The sequence below is a fragment of the Pagrus major genome, chromosome 19, assembly GCF_040436345.1.
Source record: "Pagrus major chromosome 19, Pma_NU_1.0".
Taxonomy (NCBI): Eukaryota; Metazoa; Chordata; class Actinopteri; order Spariformes; family Sparidae; genus Pagrus; species Pagrus major.
The window spans coordinates 26,729,375-26,744,716 of record NC_133233.1 but is presented as its reverse complement, the minus strand read 5'-3'; the positions used below and the strand labels follow the sequence as shown (position 1 = coordinate 26,744,716).

General features: G+C 40.5%; 2 protein-coding genes across 6 annotated transcripts in view; both read left to right on the top strand.

The window, feature by feature from the left end:
- Nucleotides 1–44: 44 nt before the first annotated feature.
- Nucleotides 45–11,299, top strand: pdha1b (pyruvate dehydrogenase E1 subunit alpha 1b). Of its 4 annotated transcripts, none has more exons than XM_073487986.1 (13): nt 45–198; nt 1,697–1,717; nt 2,914–3,069; nt 4,840–4,905; nt 5,003–5,176; nt 5,630–5,756; nt 5,847–5,938; nt 6,063–6,155; nt 6,250–6,405; nt 7,872–7,943; nt 8,340–8,407; nt 8,598–8,706; nt 9,360–11,299. In XM_073487986.1, exons 1-13 carry the CDS (start codon nt 139–141, stop codon nt 9,522–9,524), a joined length of 1,359 nt encoding a protein of 452 aa, XP_073344087.1. In that variant the 5' UTR covers nt 45–138; the 3' UTR covers nt 9,525–11,299. The 4 variants fall into 4 exon arrangements, with proteins under 4 accessions (XP_073344087.1, XP_073344088.1, XP_073344090.1 ...); XM_073487988.1 differs by lacking the exon at nt 45–198 and adding an exon at nt 237–260; XM_073487987.1 differs by lacking the exon at nt 1,697–1,717.
- A 2,341-nt stretch (nt 11,300–13,640) lies between these two features.
- Nucleotides 13,641–15,342, top strand: part of rps6ka3b (ribosomal protein S6 kinase, polypeptide 3b) — a 47,347-nt gene continuing 45,645 nt past the window's right edge. For both annotated transcript variants that reach the window (XM_073487960.1, XM_073487958.1), the window contains exon 1: nt 13,641–13,963. In XM_073487960.1, the coding sequence (XP_073344061.1) occupies nt 13,901–13,963 (63 nt within the window). In that variant the 5' untranslated portion in view covers nt 13,641–13,900. The remainder of the gene's footprint in view (nt 13,964–15,342) is intronic.

Below are 15,342 nucleotides of genomic sequence, written 5' to 3'. Positions count from 1 at the left end.
TGGCGGGCTGGGAACCAACGTTCTGTTCCGTGTTCACCGGAGCACTTTCACGGACGGACACTAACATTTAATTAGCCGCCAGCAGCTTCTAACTCCCGCTGTTTTAATCCCTTCAGAGCCGGGTCGTCGCTCGGTAGCATGCAAAATATGTTAACCATTATCTCTAACGCACTTTGTCGGATCACTGGCAGGAATGTGGTGAGTTTTCTGGCCCGGGGGTGAACTTCGAGCCGGGCGTTGTTTCTGAGACGATGCTAACGGTTAGCTAGCCTGGTTTTGTTTGGCATGGGGCTGACCTTGTGAGCGGGTAGCATGTTAGCCACACGGACTAGCTTGACTCTTTGCTTTTCCATTTGCATGTCGGAGGTGGATATATAATGAACTTTGTGCCTGCGGATTGTTGACTGACAAACTGGTGGTTTTAACCGAGAGCAAAGATAACCGCGGTCTAACTCAGGAGCTAAAATGGAGCTCGGTGTCGTCGCGGTCATGACTCTCTACACTGTTTCTCAAACTGCAGCTAATCTTCACTTTGTCATGTCTGTGTGTCTGTGATTGTGCTGGTTTGCCTTCCTCGACCAGCTTTGATTAACTGAGATGCACTGATGTGATCAATACTGAACAATATCTGTCTTAACATGTAACACTGGCTTGCTATGTTACTTAAAATATCCAAATAACCACCAGTTGTAAGCACGAAACCACCGTGTGAACCCTGGTTTCACACGCTGAACTGATTTCTTCTGGATGAGAGAACAGAAAACAATGATTTCACACAGCAAAGCTGAGACTTAATCTTGTCTAACCTCGACTAGACTTATGATGAGCGCCTAGAGACGTCTTAAAACCCTTAATTTAAATCTGAAAACGTTTGTTTGAGTAAACAGTTTGAATCCCCAGAAGCCCTGAAAGATGATTTTGATAGAGAGATGAATTTTGTGCAACCAGGAAATAATTTGTGGGCTCAAGTTTAAGCTTTATTTTATTTTTTTCCCTAAAGACTCTCAATCTTTTAATAAACTGGGACTCCTTTAAACAGTTTTCTATTTCTTTTGTTGGTCCAGTCCAAACAGGAACAGAGAAATCTAGGTCTTGATTTAGCTAGATTAAACTTAAAGGAACAGTCCACCTAAAAATGTAAATCCAGTCATTATCTCCTCCCCCCATGCAGATGTAAACTCTGCTGAAGTTTCATAGTCATTTCTGGAGCCTCACAGTAAAACGGCGTTGTAACATTCTCCTAAACAACTGAAGAAGCTGGGGACTTGTTTTAAAATGTAAAAAAACATATATTAACAGAAGATATTGGTCTCAATTGAAACACATCAGTGCATTAATTCTCACTCTGCTTATTCAATAGAAAAAGCCTGTCAGCAGCATGTTGTGTCTGTGTTGTGGTGTCTCAGTAGCAGCAGGGATCCTACAGTCCTCTGGTATGACTTTGGTATACATCAGCTGTATTTGTTTTGCAGCTCTGAACCTCATATGAATGTGCATTGATAAAAACATTAAGAACAACATGTGACTGTAGGAGCTCTGCTGTTTTACAGCTTTGTATTGAAAGAGCACAAGCTTTCGTTCTCTCCCTCGGCTTCCTCTCCCTCTTCATTAACACTCACACACACAAACGCAACAATCCCTATTTATTTCTTGCTTTTCTCCCTCCTCTCCCACTTCCCACTCGCCTGAACCCTAGGGAGCCCAAACAGTGTCTGAGGTAAGCAGCTCGTTGCTCTGCTGGTGTTTGTCTGTAGGCTCGGTCCTACGCTTCCTCCCCCCTGCAGTGATGTTTCCTAAGAAATTCTTAAGTGCTTATGAATTAGGTAAAAATAAGAAAGGAAATGACAAGAAAACACAAAACATCACTCGTTATTGTTCCTCTTGCCTAGATTCAATCAATCTAACCTGTTTTACTGTGTTAAGTTAATTATGTCCCTTTTCAATTTCTTTGAATTTCATGGAAAATCCCCATTCCAAACATCAGTCTTGTGTTTTATTTTCTTTACACAATGATGTTATTCATGACTAATCTAATCTGTGTTAGCACAGTTGAAGCCTGTTATCTGGGTGAAAAGATGTCCCAGTGATATTTCACATTGGCACAATATTTTACCGGCTGTTCGAGCAGAAGGGATGTATACGAGATTATATTAACCTCTTCATAAATAAATATTTAAAGATGCACCAAGTAACCGTCGACGGCACTGAGAATCAGTCTTAATGTTTTTGTCCCAGTTTCTTGAAAAGTCACACTAACAAACTTGTCAGACTTGGTGAAGTAACACAAGTTTGTCTATTTTTTTCTTATTTAAATAAAAATCCTGGAGAAGCCTGTCCGACTGTGTTTTAAAGTTTGCACCCTTGAGGGAAGATTTTTTGTTTACTGATAATTATTAATGTTGTTTAATCTATACCGAGAATGGAAATGAGCCCATAACAATACTATGTAGAGCCCAAGTGGCTGTTCACCCTGTTACACACTATACCATCAAAATGATATTGAAGCTGTTATTTTAAGGTGTTATGTTTCATTATGTTGCTTTAATACATGACAAATCAACATACTCGGTCATATTTATCCAAAAATCCAACAGACTACAGTACCTCAGTATGAAAGTGATGGAAAAATCTACTAATTTCAAGGTTTTTAAAATGTTGTGCCAATGTGAAATCTCGTGTGCTGAGTAGACACTGTTGGGCTGGTGCCAGTCTCCATGTTCCCCCAGTGTGTTTCTCCTCGTTTAGCCTCTAGCAGTCATCACGTGTGTGTCCGTGTGTGTGTCCATTCTCCACTTAGCTGCTGCTTCTGCTGTTTTCACCTGTAGACGTCTCATCACCTGTAGACTCTGTAGAGCTCCTCTGGCTGTGCTGTGCTGTGCTGTGCTCTGATTGGTTGGCTCCTGTGTTCCCCAGTTGCTGATTGACCTGTCAGAGTACGTCAATCTAACCTCGCCGGCGGCGCCCGCCTTGGCACAGACTGCGCGGCAACCACCTAAACCACCTCCAGTCAGTACTAGAGCGCCTGCTGCTGAGTTAGTTAGCGGCCAGACCGACCAGCTAGACAGACCAGTAAGAACATGTAGCATCCTCCATGTCTGCCTGATCACTAACACGGGTGGGGAAACTTAAAGGAACAGTTCACCCAAAAATGAAACTTGAAACAGTGGTTATCTCCTCCCCCCATGCTGATATTTCTGGAGCTTCACAGTAAAACAGAGTTGCAGCAAATGTTTTGTGGACGACTAAACTTCACCTGACTTTCCATCAGCATGGAGGGAGGAGATGACTAATCATTTTTGTTTAACTTTGTTTGTCTGCAAACCACTGTGGCTCACTAGAATTCAAAATTAAATTAAAGTAACCTTATTGACACAGTTGGTTATGTACTATCCATTTATTGTTCCGGGGTCCTTTTTTATCTTTGGTGTTTTTCTGGGAAATGTTTGAAACTAACTGAAGATGTAAATAAGGAAGGTTGAGAGTAAAAAAACATCTTTTTATGCAGAATCACAGGTGATCACAGATGTTTGTGTTGTCTTTAGAGCTGCCACATTTATCATCCCATGGATTTACTGTAAAACCTTTATTCATTTCATGATCGATCTTTCATTCTAATTGGTTTTATTAGTCAGTTAATTGTTTTGTCTTTTCATTTTGAAATTATTTTAATATATTGAATTTACAAAGATGAGAAGCAGCTAAACATGTTTTTTGTTTTTGCTTGACAAATGACTCGTTGCATTACTGTATTATATCAAACAAAAACCTAGATTTGACAGTCATACCGACTCAAGGTCTGCTTGCTCGCTAGCTTTTGTGAACGCTTCACCACAGTCTTCATCAACAGATGGGTTTTTCCTTTGTTACCGTGGAGATGGAGCTGGTTCAAGTACAGTAGCTGTTAACGATTTCATCCACAGCTCTTTTCAGGACTTGTTGTTCGTGTTGACTTGAATTGAAGCATGAAATAATGGAGTTATTTAACCTCAACAATGAGTGTTCATGCTCGTAAAAAGCTAGAATTTTGACTTTAATATTGGCATTGAAATTAGTCAGAAATTAACTTTAAAGCCTGAAAATGACTTCTGTTGTTTTTTCACTCAGGTTAGTTGTGCAACAGAATGACTTCATGCTGTCCTGCAACTACTTCCTGAAATGGACAGATTGTAGTTGATGATGTCATCTAAAAGTTGTTTTTATACCCACATTTCTTTATTTTAAAGGTGTAATATGTATTTTGCCACCTGTCACAAATGGGAAATCACCAGAGGAACCACTAACTGCTGCTCACTGTACTCTTTTCTTTTGCCATCTATGGCTGTAGCTATTAGCAGCTGCTCAGTTAGCTTTGCAGTCAGTGGCCATAAGTTGACAAAACTGGGCTCAGCAGCCTCCACATTTGATATAACATCAAAACTGATATTTCTTCACATTCTGTTGATCATTTTTTAAAGTTTGAAACTAAACTTGTACCTAAATATGACATATTACACCTTTTATTTTAAATAAATTGTTGTACAGCAATGAAGAAACCCAACGATGAGACGCCTGCAGTGGCTAAAAATTGAAGACTAAGTTTTCATACTTTCCCAGAACCAGCCAGTTGTTGGTGGTGGAAACAATGTTCAGATCCACAGCCGAAGATTCGGTTGTTACTGACTTCCTGTAGTCATCCAGTTCAGAGTGAATCGCCTGATCCCAACCTACCTTCGACCTGCTGTGAAGAAGCTGTCAGTGTGGAGGACTCGTGTGCTGTCTTTACGGTTCATTATCTGTCAGTGATTGTGAGCTGTGTGTGTTTTTGAATGACCAACATTTGATGTGTGTTATGGTCACCAGGGTGCCAGAGTCGTGGTCTCCCGCTCCTTTGCTGACTTCACCCCTCAGGCGACCTTTGACATCAAGGTGGGTCGAAGAAAACTACAATCCTGACTGTAAAAACTTCCATCAACCACTTCCGGCTCAATAGTGTTTTTTTCCTGCTTGCTGTCTTGGCGAGTAGAAATGCGACGTGCACCGTCTGGAGGAGGGTCCTCCGGTGAAGGCGACGCTGACTCGGGAGCAGGGCCTGCAGTATTACCGCATCATGCAGACCGTGAGGCGCATGGAGCTCAAAGCTGATCAGCTCTACAAACAGAAGATCATCAGAGGCTTCTGTCACCTGTATGACGGGCAGGTGAGGATCACTGATGGATGAGGTCTCCATGTAGTTCATGCAGGTTATGCTGCACCTTATAAACGTTGCACACTGTTTTTGAAGTCTGCAGTACGAAGCCTTGTTTTGATCCACTGCTCCTGTTTGTCCTGTTAAAGTTACTCCATTATGCTGAATAGCTGGAAACATGAACAAAGAGATGATATACATTGATTGTTGTGTGTGTATAAGGTAATTCTATATATTTTCTCGCAATTGCAGCTTTGGTAACAAGCACACATGATGATGAAGGCTGGAAATGTTCGGTTTAGGGACCTTGAAAGTGCTTAAAACTGTTTGATTTTACTTTCAAAGCTGTTGAATAAAGGAAAAAGACCAGACAAGGAAAAATAAATGTTGAAAAAGCAAAAAATTATTACATAATTATTCATATTCATAGTTTTTTTTAAAAGTTAAATCCCTGTTTTCCTACAGGAAGCATGTGCAGCAGGCATTGAGGCTGCCATCAACCCCTCCGATCACCTGATCACCGCCTACCGTGCCCACGGATACACGTACACCCGCGGCATAGCCATCAAAGAGATCCTGGCTGAGCTCACAGGTGAGAGAGAGTTTTTTTATAATCCAAAGCTGTGGATGATACTTGTACCTCACTGCAGTGACATCACTCCTCATCCTCATTATTCCTCAGGTCGTAAAGGAGGTGTGGCCAAAGGAAAAGGAGGTTCAATGCACATGTACGCTCCACATTTCTACGGCGGCAACGGCATCGTGGGCGCTCAGGTAAACACACCATGAAACACAAAAACTGAAATATTTCAGGTGCATTTACAGTGATGCAGATAATAATAATCATAAGTCATGATGAACCCAGTTGGACACCACTGAAATCACAAGTTCTGTTCAGGTACCTCTGGGAGCTGGCATCGCTCTGGCCTGCCAGTACCAAGGCAACAACCAGGTGTGTGTCACACTCTACGGAGACGGGGCAGCCAATCAGGTAAATGTCCTGCCAGATTCTCAAACATCTCTCACAGTTAACATGAATATATTTGTTGAACCCGTCCAACTCCTGTCCTCTCTGATCCAATCAGGGCCAGCTGTTCGAGGCGTTCAACATGGCCGCCCTGTGGAAGCTGCCGTGCATCTTCACCTGCGAGAACAACCAGTACGGGATGGGGACGTCGGTGGAGAGAGCTTCAGCCAGCACCGACTACTACAAGAGAGGAGACTACATACCAGGAATCAGAGTGAGACACAAACTCGGGAAACGTCACTGTGATGCCCCGTCTTAAAGGGACAGTTCACCACAACATCAGAAAAACACATTTTCCTTCATACCTTTTCTTATATTTATCCATCTAGGTTGTTTTTGTGTGAGATGTCTGTTTTCTCTCCAATATAATGAAACTAGATGGCAGTGTGCATGTAGTGCATTAAATAATGTCCTCACCTGAACTGTAAAGTAGCTAGCTTAGTTAGCTGTCCTCTCGTCCATGACTGACTTCTGCAGAGTGATATGTTTGCCGGGTGTAGTTCATCAGAAGGCAAATAGTTTTTTCATGAAATAAGGGTTTTATCACGACACTATATAATATTACTATACTTGAACTGAACTGAACTGAACTATATAATATTGATTCATTAGACGATACGATATTTGCCGATATCATAAAGTCTTCCCCAATATGGATTTGATTCCCTTCAGTGCCCTGCATGTATTATTTATTCCTACTTTTTCTTACTCACCGCTGCTTTAAGTCACTGCGGGTGTATTTCAGCCTACGTGAACATTTTTTCAGCCTGACATTGTTGAAGCAGATCAGCAACGAGTTGAACACCAACAAGTGAAAAGCTTTGTTCGTCTGTTGACCCGTCTTTTCTCTGGAATCCAAAATATTTCCACCCTGCTGATTTTTTTTTTTCCTCCTAAGAGCAGAGTGAATATTTTCTTTGTCCTCCTCCTGGCTGCTTGCCACTACCTCGCTGACACAGCAATGTTTAAATGTTAAGGAAGGGGGTGTGGAAAAGGTGATGCTGTGTGCGAAGGGAATTTCAAAATAAGTAGTCACCTAAAGATCTGGATCGATGTTCCACTTTGCAGTGATGGCATTAGATCGTCACTCGTTAAATTGATTTATCATTGCACCACTAACATGAAACTGCACACAACAAGCTCTGTGGATTATCTTGAGTAACTGAGTCATGATTTCTGGAAAGAGACATTATTAAGCTGAGTTTTGTTTAGCTTGAACTTAGTAATTGCCTAATGGTAAAATGAGCTAAATCTTCAGCCTTCACCTCATCTTTATTTTTGTTTTCCACTTATTTTAATGTCTTATTGTTACTTATTTATTTCTATGTTCGTACATTTTGGAAAATTGTCAGCAAGGGCCGAAATAAACGACTCCTACTACTTTAATCCTTTGTGAAATTGACGCCTTGTGGTCTTAGGCGGTAGCTGCAGTGTGTCTGTTGGCCGTACGCTGCAGCTGGCCTGTATCGACCGAGACTATAACAGGATGAGACTGACGGTCCGTCCTGGCAGTTGCAGGTGTGAGCATCCATACAGCTGTCTGACGCTCATGTATGATACTGCACACAAACGGCTGAAAAGCTCATTGTTTTACTCTTTCATCAACATCTCCTGAATTGAATTAACACAACCTGCGTCTGTCTCTTCTGACCTGTTCCTCCTCCTCTTCTTACCTGGCAGGTGGACGGGATGGACGTCCTGTGTGTCAGAGAGGCCACACAGTTTGCTGCCGACCACTGCAGATCTGGGAAGGTGAGCCAAGCTGCTCTGTGTGAGGAGAAGAAACTTCCAGATATAAAATCAGAAAGGCGACAAACTAGTGGAGAGTCGAGGGATGATAAACGATGAAAGATTTAAACAAAAAGTGTTTTTACTTATTTTCTCTCTACTCAGGACAGTTGTTCTTGATAATTCATCTGTCAAAGGTGGAAAAAGTTCACGCCCCACAGTTTTTATCAATCAGTGAAGGATGAGCTCATCCAGACGATTTCAGCTTATATATGGAGTTAATAACGTGTTCATCGTGGTACATAAAGCTTATGTTCCACTGGATCAAGCCATTTCTGTACGCTGGATAAAATCTGCTGACAGCTGTGAGGAGGATTTGAGCAGTTTGGATGAACTCTGAAAAATGACTCCATGTTTCAGGGTCCCATTGTGATGGAGCTGCTGACCTACCGTTACCATGGACACAGCATGAGCGACCCAGGCGTCAGGTGAGTAAACTTTTAACGGTGAAACCTGGCGTGTTTTTAAACCCGGGCCCTATCATTATTTCAAAGTTGGGTGTGTAAATGATTCATGTTTACCCAAAGTCTTGGAATCGGCCCAGTAGGTCGCCTCAGCACCAAATATCAAGACCCAGCAGGGAAGAGTTTGTTCTAACTGTGATGTCACTTCCTGTAGTTATCGTACTCGTGAGGAGATTCAGGAAGTGCGCAGTAAGAGTGACCCCATCTCCCTGCTGAAGGACCGCATGCTCAGCAACAACATGGCAGCTGTAGAGGAGTTCAAGGTGAGTGCACACAACACACACCAACAGTAAAGTTCATGCAACAGCCTGCAGTGAAAGTGTTTTAAAAGACACATCGGTCACAAGAACGGGCGTCATCCTGAGCACAGCTGTTCTTTGTCTCCAGTGGCTTGTTGAGTCTGATTATCCAACATGTTTGCCCACAGTTAAAGTAAATTCATCTTGACTCGTGCATTCATTGGTGTTCTGGCAGACAGGAAGTAATACAATAATAGGAACATAACTCTGACCATGCTTGGAGCTCTTGATTTATGAATCTCCATTTTATGATGTTAAAACCAGATTTTAACATCCCAGCCTTCAGTGATTCAACCATAAACAACAAAAGAAATTCAGTTTGTTGCAAAGTTCAGTTTCTTAACTCTGTCCAGAGTGAACAATCTTTACACACCAATCAATAAAGGATCTTTGAAAAAGAAAATAAACCCAGTGACCTCCGATATCAGTCAGCTGATGATCTACGTGGAGTTTGAAGTGTTTACTTTAAAATATAGTCTTTCATATCCTGAGAAGCTCATCTGGATAAGAACAAACAGTTGTCGCCTCAGTTGACTTGATGAGTTTATGAGGAAAACAAACCTCCATCACGTTGTGGAGCTGTAGGAGTTAACGAGTCGTCTCTTCTGTCCTGTCAGGAAATCGACATCGCGATCCGTAAGGAGGTGGAGGAGGCCGCTCAGTTCGCCACATCAGATCCAGAGCCGCCGCTGGAGGAGCTCTGCAACCACATCTTCCACAACGACCAGCCACTGGAGGTCCGCGGGACCAACCCCTGGGTCTCCCTGAAGTCCGTCAGCTAAACTCACACACTCCAAATATACATAAACACAGCGACCATCACGAGTAGCTCAGCAGCTTCCTCCTTGACTTTAGATCGACTCATTCCGCACCTTAATGGGACTTGGACCTGAACCCTGTCAGTGTTATTTATTTAGAGTTTTGTATAGAAATATATTGAGTTATTCTGTCTGCATTTGTTCTGCCGCACATCTGACCAGTCTGTTGGTGTTGCACTGTCATCGAGCCGCTTTACAGGAGGATGCAAACTATACGCACAAAACCTAAGCTTCCTGTTTTCCCTTTTTATTTCCTCCAATACGACACGTTTGACATAAATTCTTCCACTTTTTGGTCGCATTTATTAATGTTTTCCAGCTTTTAAATGGTTTAAGAAACTCTCAAAGGAATTTCCCTCCAAGAAACCAGTGGAGACTTTGAAAAGCAATCAAGAATATTGTGATGTCTCAGGCAGAAATGTTACAGACGAGGTCGAGTTTTATTCGCGTTACGTTTACTCTCGTTCTCTGACTCTCTCCTGGATGTTTATACGACAGACGACCAAATGAAACGCACCGTTACCTTCAGTAAAATCACAGATTTCTCTGTTTGGACATTGTTGGAAGGGTCAAGTTGTTTTTAGACATTTTAATGCAGAAATGTTACATATTATATCTTTTAAAGCAATCAGTCACTTTTTGAGTCTTTAGACTTTTCAGACATTTTACTTCACTACATTTCAGAAGGAATATAATCATTTGTACTGCACTTTTTATTTGAAGGATTTAGTCACTAGTTACTTCACGGATTGAGATTTTTATTCAAAATTATATCCACAAACAAAGTCTGATGAATTATTATGGATTAAGCTACTCAGCTGCAGCATTAAATCGAAGAATATATTAATGTATCATTAATTATAATCGAATTATATTAAATATTTATTGTTACTTTTACTTACATAAATGATCTGAGTAGTTCCTCCACCACTGGCTTGAAGTTACAGATTGTATGTCTGTAAATTTGTTTTCAGTTGGATGAATTTGCCGTGAGGATTAAATGATTGAATATTAAATGAGCACTTCACCCAAAAATGTAAATTCAGTCATCATCTCCTCCCTCCATGCTGATGGAAAGTCGGGTGCCGTTTGGTCGTCTACAAAACATTTCTGGAGCTTCACAGTAAAACAGCGTTGCAGCGTTCTTCTAAACAACTGAAGCAGCTGGAGACTTGTTGTAAAATGGTGGTTTTACGTTTTAAAACAAGTCTCCAGCTGCTTCAGTTGTTTAGCAGAATGCTGCAACGCTGTTTTGTTGTGAAGCTCCAGAAATGTTTTGTGGACTACGAAGCTTCACCTCATCAGCACGGAGGACCGTTCAGATGACTGATCTCCGAGTTGAAGCTCGAATAATCAAAGGTTTGATTCAGAGGGATTTTATGGAAACTACTGAAACTACTACTTTAACCGGAGTTTGGCAAAGAGGGAACAGTTGTCCTCCTCAGCTGCACCACATTACATCTTATTGGACATTTTATGTTGTGCTTTTGGAGAATTATGTGACTTTGACATGTGTAGATGCAAATTTAACTTGTAGGGGAAATCTGAGGTGAAAAACAGCAGCAGCACTGAGTCAGTTTCCTGTTTCACTTACCTCTCTGTCCTGTACACGAACGTTTACTGTCCCTGAACCTGACCTCGCACAGATACGAAGCTTTACTTGACTATTTATGTGTGTGTGTCGAACTGAAAGACTGTTTGGCTGTAAAATAAATGCATAAAGAAAGTGTGAATAGAAACTCTGTGTGTGTGTCGGTCTTTGTTGAATGAAAACAAAAATGTTTGACATTTTGAAAGTATTATTTTATGTTGAAAATGAAGATGACTGATTGATTTATGCTACACAATCTAAATAAAAATAGAAAACTGGGTAAAGGGCTGTAAAAACTAGAGGCGATCCAGACCCTCTGAAAAAGAAAAAACAAAGAAATATTAAGAAACCTTTTATTATTATTATGGCTAACTCATTAAAAGGGCAATCATTATAATAGCCGCCACATTTCGAGTAGATCTTTCTGATTATACTTGCAGACTTTTACTTTAGTAACATTTTAAAAGCAGGACTTTAACTTTGATTGAATGTATTTTTTACATTGAAGTATTTGCGCTCCACCACTGACCACTAGATGTCACTACCAGGCTGTAAAATCACTTTATTTATTGAGCGTCATGGCAACAAACATCACAGTAAAACAGCGCTTTAATTAAATGGATAGTGTTGTTACTCTAATAATTTATAGGCAGTTAATGAAAATACTCCAGTGCAGCCGCCCAGAGAGCAACAACAGGAGGACGATGACCTGAGAGAGGAAGGAGGAATTAAGAAGAAATGTCACAGGAGTCTGAACAGTGATTATAGACACGCTGGGAAATGTCATATTTGACTTTTCATCGCCGGGAACACACAAACACAGTGTTGTGATTCTAACTCAAAGAAAAAAGTACTTTGCGTCGGAGGAAACGAAACCAGAAACAGAAGTCTGACACAGTAAAAATCTCTCATATTGTCACTTAAAGCTGGAAATCATCAGAAAGTAAATGAAAGTGTCAGAAGTCAAATTGTTCCCTTAAAGCAACATTATATAACTTTGTTTACCTTGAAATATTAAATGTAGCTCAGTTATTCCACCACCAGTGTTCGGTTTCATTGATGAGTGACAGAACTTTTGTACATTTAGATTTGTAGATGCCGTTATGTCTCGCTAATCAGTGATTGAATGTAACTAAGTACAATTACTCAAGTACTATACTTAAGTGTGATTTTGAAGCATACTTTACTTAAGTATGTCTGTTTACTTCATACTTCCACTGCACTACAGTTTGGAGGCAAATATTGACCCTTTAACTGAACTACGTTTCTTTCCAGTAACTTCAGTTACTAGTTACTTTGTGGATTACATTCTGCGTCAGAGCCAGTAATCGGTCGACCCACACAGAGTACACATACATGTAAATATATTTATAACTTAACTTCTATTTGTACTTTTGACACTTACTTTTCCTTAAGTACTCAGATAGGTGACTTTTAAAGTCGGGTGTTAAAGTAATATTTTAACATGATATCTTTACTTTTACTCAAGTATGACCAACACTAAAGGTACCGAAACTAAGTAACGTCACTTGAATACATGTAGCTCAGTTATTCCTCTGCTGGTGTTTGGTTTCATTAACGAGTTACTGAACTCGACGGCCTCTTGCGTCTCGCTAACCAGTGATGGAATGTAACTAAATACATTTACTCAACTACTGTAATTAAGTACAATTCTGAGGTACTTGTACTTAAGTATCTCCTTTTTCTGCTACTTTATACTCCAACTCCACTACACTATGTTATGGAGGCAAATATTGTACTTTTACTCCACTACTTTATCTGATAACTTTAGTAACTAGTTACTTTGCAGATTGCTGAATTGAGGGCCAAAGTAGTCTATTAGTCGAAACACTATACGTATAATATTAGATAGTAATGAAGTATTATTCATATGGGTGACTTTTAAAGTCAGCTGTTAAAGTAATATTTTAACACGATATCTTTACTTTTACTCAAGTATGACCAACACTAAAGGTACCTAAACTAAGTAACGTTACTCGTCAGCTCAGTTATTCCAGTTCATGAGGTTTTAACTTGTATATTCACATGTGTAGACAGATTTTGTGTTTTAAATTAATTAATTATATTTGTTTAAGTGTGGCATATTAAAGTGATGAATGAGTTCCGGATGTGATAAAAAAAAAAAAAAAAATCAGATTAAAAATCCAAAGTGGACTTTTTTTCTCTTCTTCCGCCTCCTGACGTGACGTAGGCGTGACGCAGCAGTCTGACGGACAGGTAAACCGACACCGGCCGCCATATTGGGAAACAACGGAAGTGAGAGAGAGAGAAAGAGAAAGAGATTAAGAGATAACTGAGTGTGTGTGTGTGTGTGTGTGTGTGTGTGTGTGTGTGTGTGTGTGTGTGTGTGTGTGTGTGTGTGTGTGTGTGTTGAGTCAAAGGGCGTCCTCCTCTCGTGCGCGTCTCCCCGGAGGAAGGGGCGGTCTCAGCGCCGCAGCAGATCCGGAATCAGAAGGTGTTCGCTCGGCTCTGCTCGGCTCGCTCGCGTCGCTGAGCTCCGCGGCGGTTCGGAAGAGGAAAACAGAAACGGAACCAGGGGGCTGAGAAGATTTCATTATAAATAAAGAAAGAAAGAAAGAAAGAAAAGAGAGGAAAGAGAAGAAAGAAAAAGAAAAAGAAGGAAACAGAGAAGCCGGTTGGGACTAAAAGTGTCGGCCGAGGGAGGGACGACAGCTCCGGAGCAGAAAAGAGGAATAAGAAGCAGAAAGTCGAGGCAGAAGAGGACGAGATGCCTCTGGCCCAGCTGGCTGATCCCTGGCAGAAGATGCCACTCGGGGGACCGTCTGCAGAGGTGAGACAACACTGTGGTCTGGGACTTTTCACTTGTCTGTGTCTGTGTGTGTGTCTGCAGTAACGTGGTGGCAGCAGGTACAGAGACACCACACAGGATGTTATCTGGTGTCACAGCAGGATGGTGCCTACAGGGGCTGCAGGCTCAAACACACGCTGTTATCATAAAGTTATAGTTATTATAGTTAAAGTGGTGCTGCAGCAGACGCGTGTTACATTTGTGAGCTCGAAAATGTCAAGAAATGACATTAAAATCAAATTATGTGCCACAAATGCTCCGAAAAATGAAGCAACAATGATTAGAAGTGAATTAACTTTTAATAAATGGTAATAAAAAGGCTCCGTTATCACTATCACATCATTATTAAAAAGCCAAGTGGGATTGAAACACACCTGAAGGATCGTAAAATCAGTCTGAGCTCACAAAACATGCTGTAATTCTCATTAAACAGGTATTTAAGTAGTGCCACAGGAGACACATGTGACATTTGTGAGGTAGAAAATGTCATAAAATACAAACAAATGACAATAAAATCAAATTATGTGCCACAAATGCTCCTAAAAATAAAGTAATGAAGATTAGAGGTTAATTAACTTTACTGTCAAGTCCACAGTGGAAGCAACTGATCATTTGATTAGTTGATTATGGTCAGGGTTGAGTATTAGAGACGTACGCACATATTAAAACATCCTTTATTGTAGGGTTGCAGTGTTTGAAACCTGACTGTTATCACACCGTGTACATTTCCTTATATATGGTATTGAATTCGAGCATATTAGTGTTGTAATATATTTATTTCAAGTTTAATGTCTGTCAGGAAGTTATATTTAGTCATAGGTGCAGAAACACACCACGCAGGATGTTATTTGTAATAAAAAGGCTCCATTAGACGCCTCAAAGTCACTATTAGACCATTATTGACGGCTGCAGCGACTCTTAGGAGCCAAATCAGATTAAAATACACCTGAAAGGATCGTAAAATCACTCTGAGCACAGAAAACATGCTGTAACACTCTTTACACAAGTATTAAAGTCGTGGTACAGGAGACACAGTTTCCATAAACCACCATGAGGTGCCAAATATGAGCTATAAATCTATTTAATAATGTCACAGCAGTGTTATAGTGCTAATATTTAAAAAAAAAAGACAATAAAATCAAATTCTGCACAACAAATGCTCTAAAAATCAAATAAAAATGATTTGAAGTTAATCAACTTTACTCTCAAGTCAAGAGGAAGCAATCAGTCGGGTGATTGATCATTTGATTAGTTGATTATGGTCAATATTGAGTATTAGAGACTTGCTAAAACACCCTTTTTATTGTAGGGTGGCAGTGTATGAAACCTGACTGTTATCATACCGTGTACACGTCCTTGTA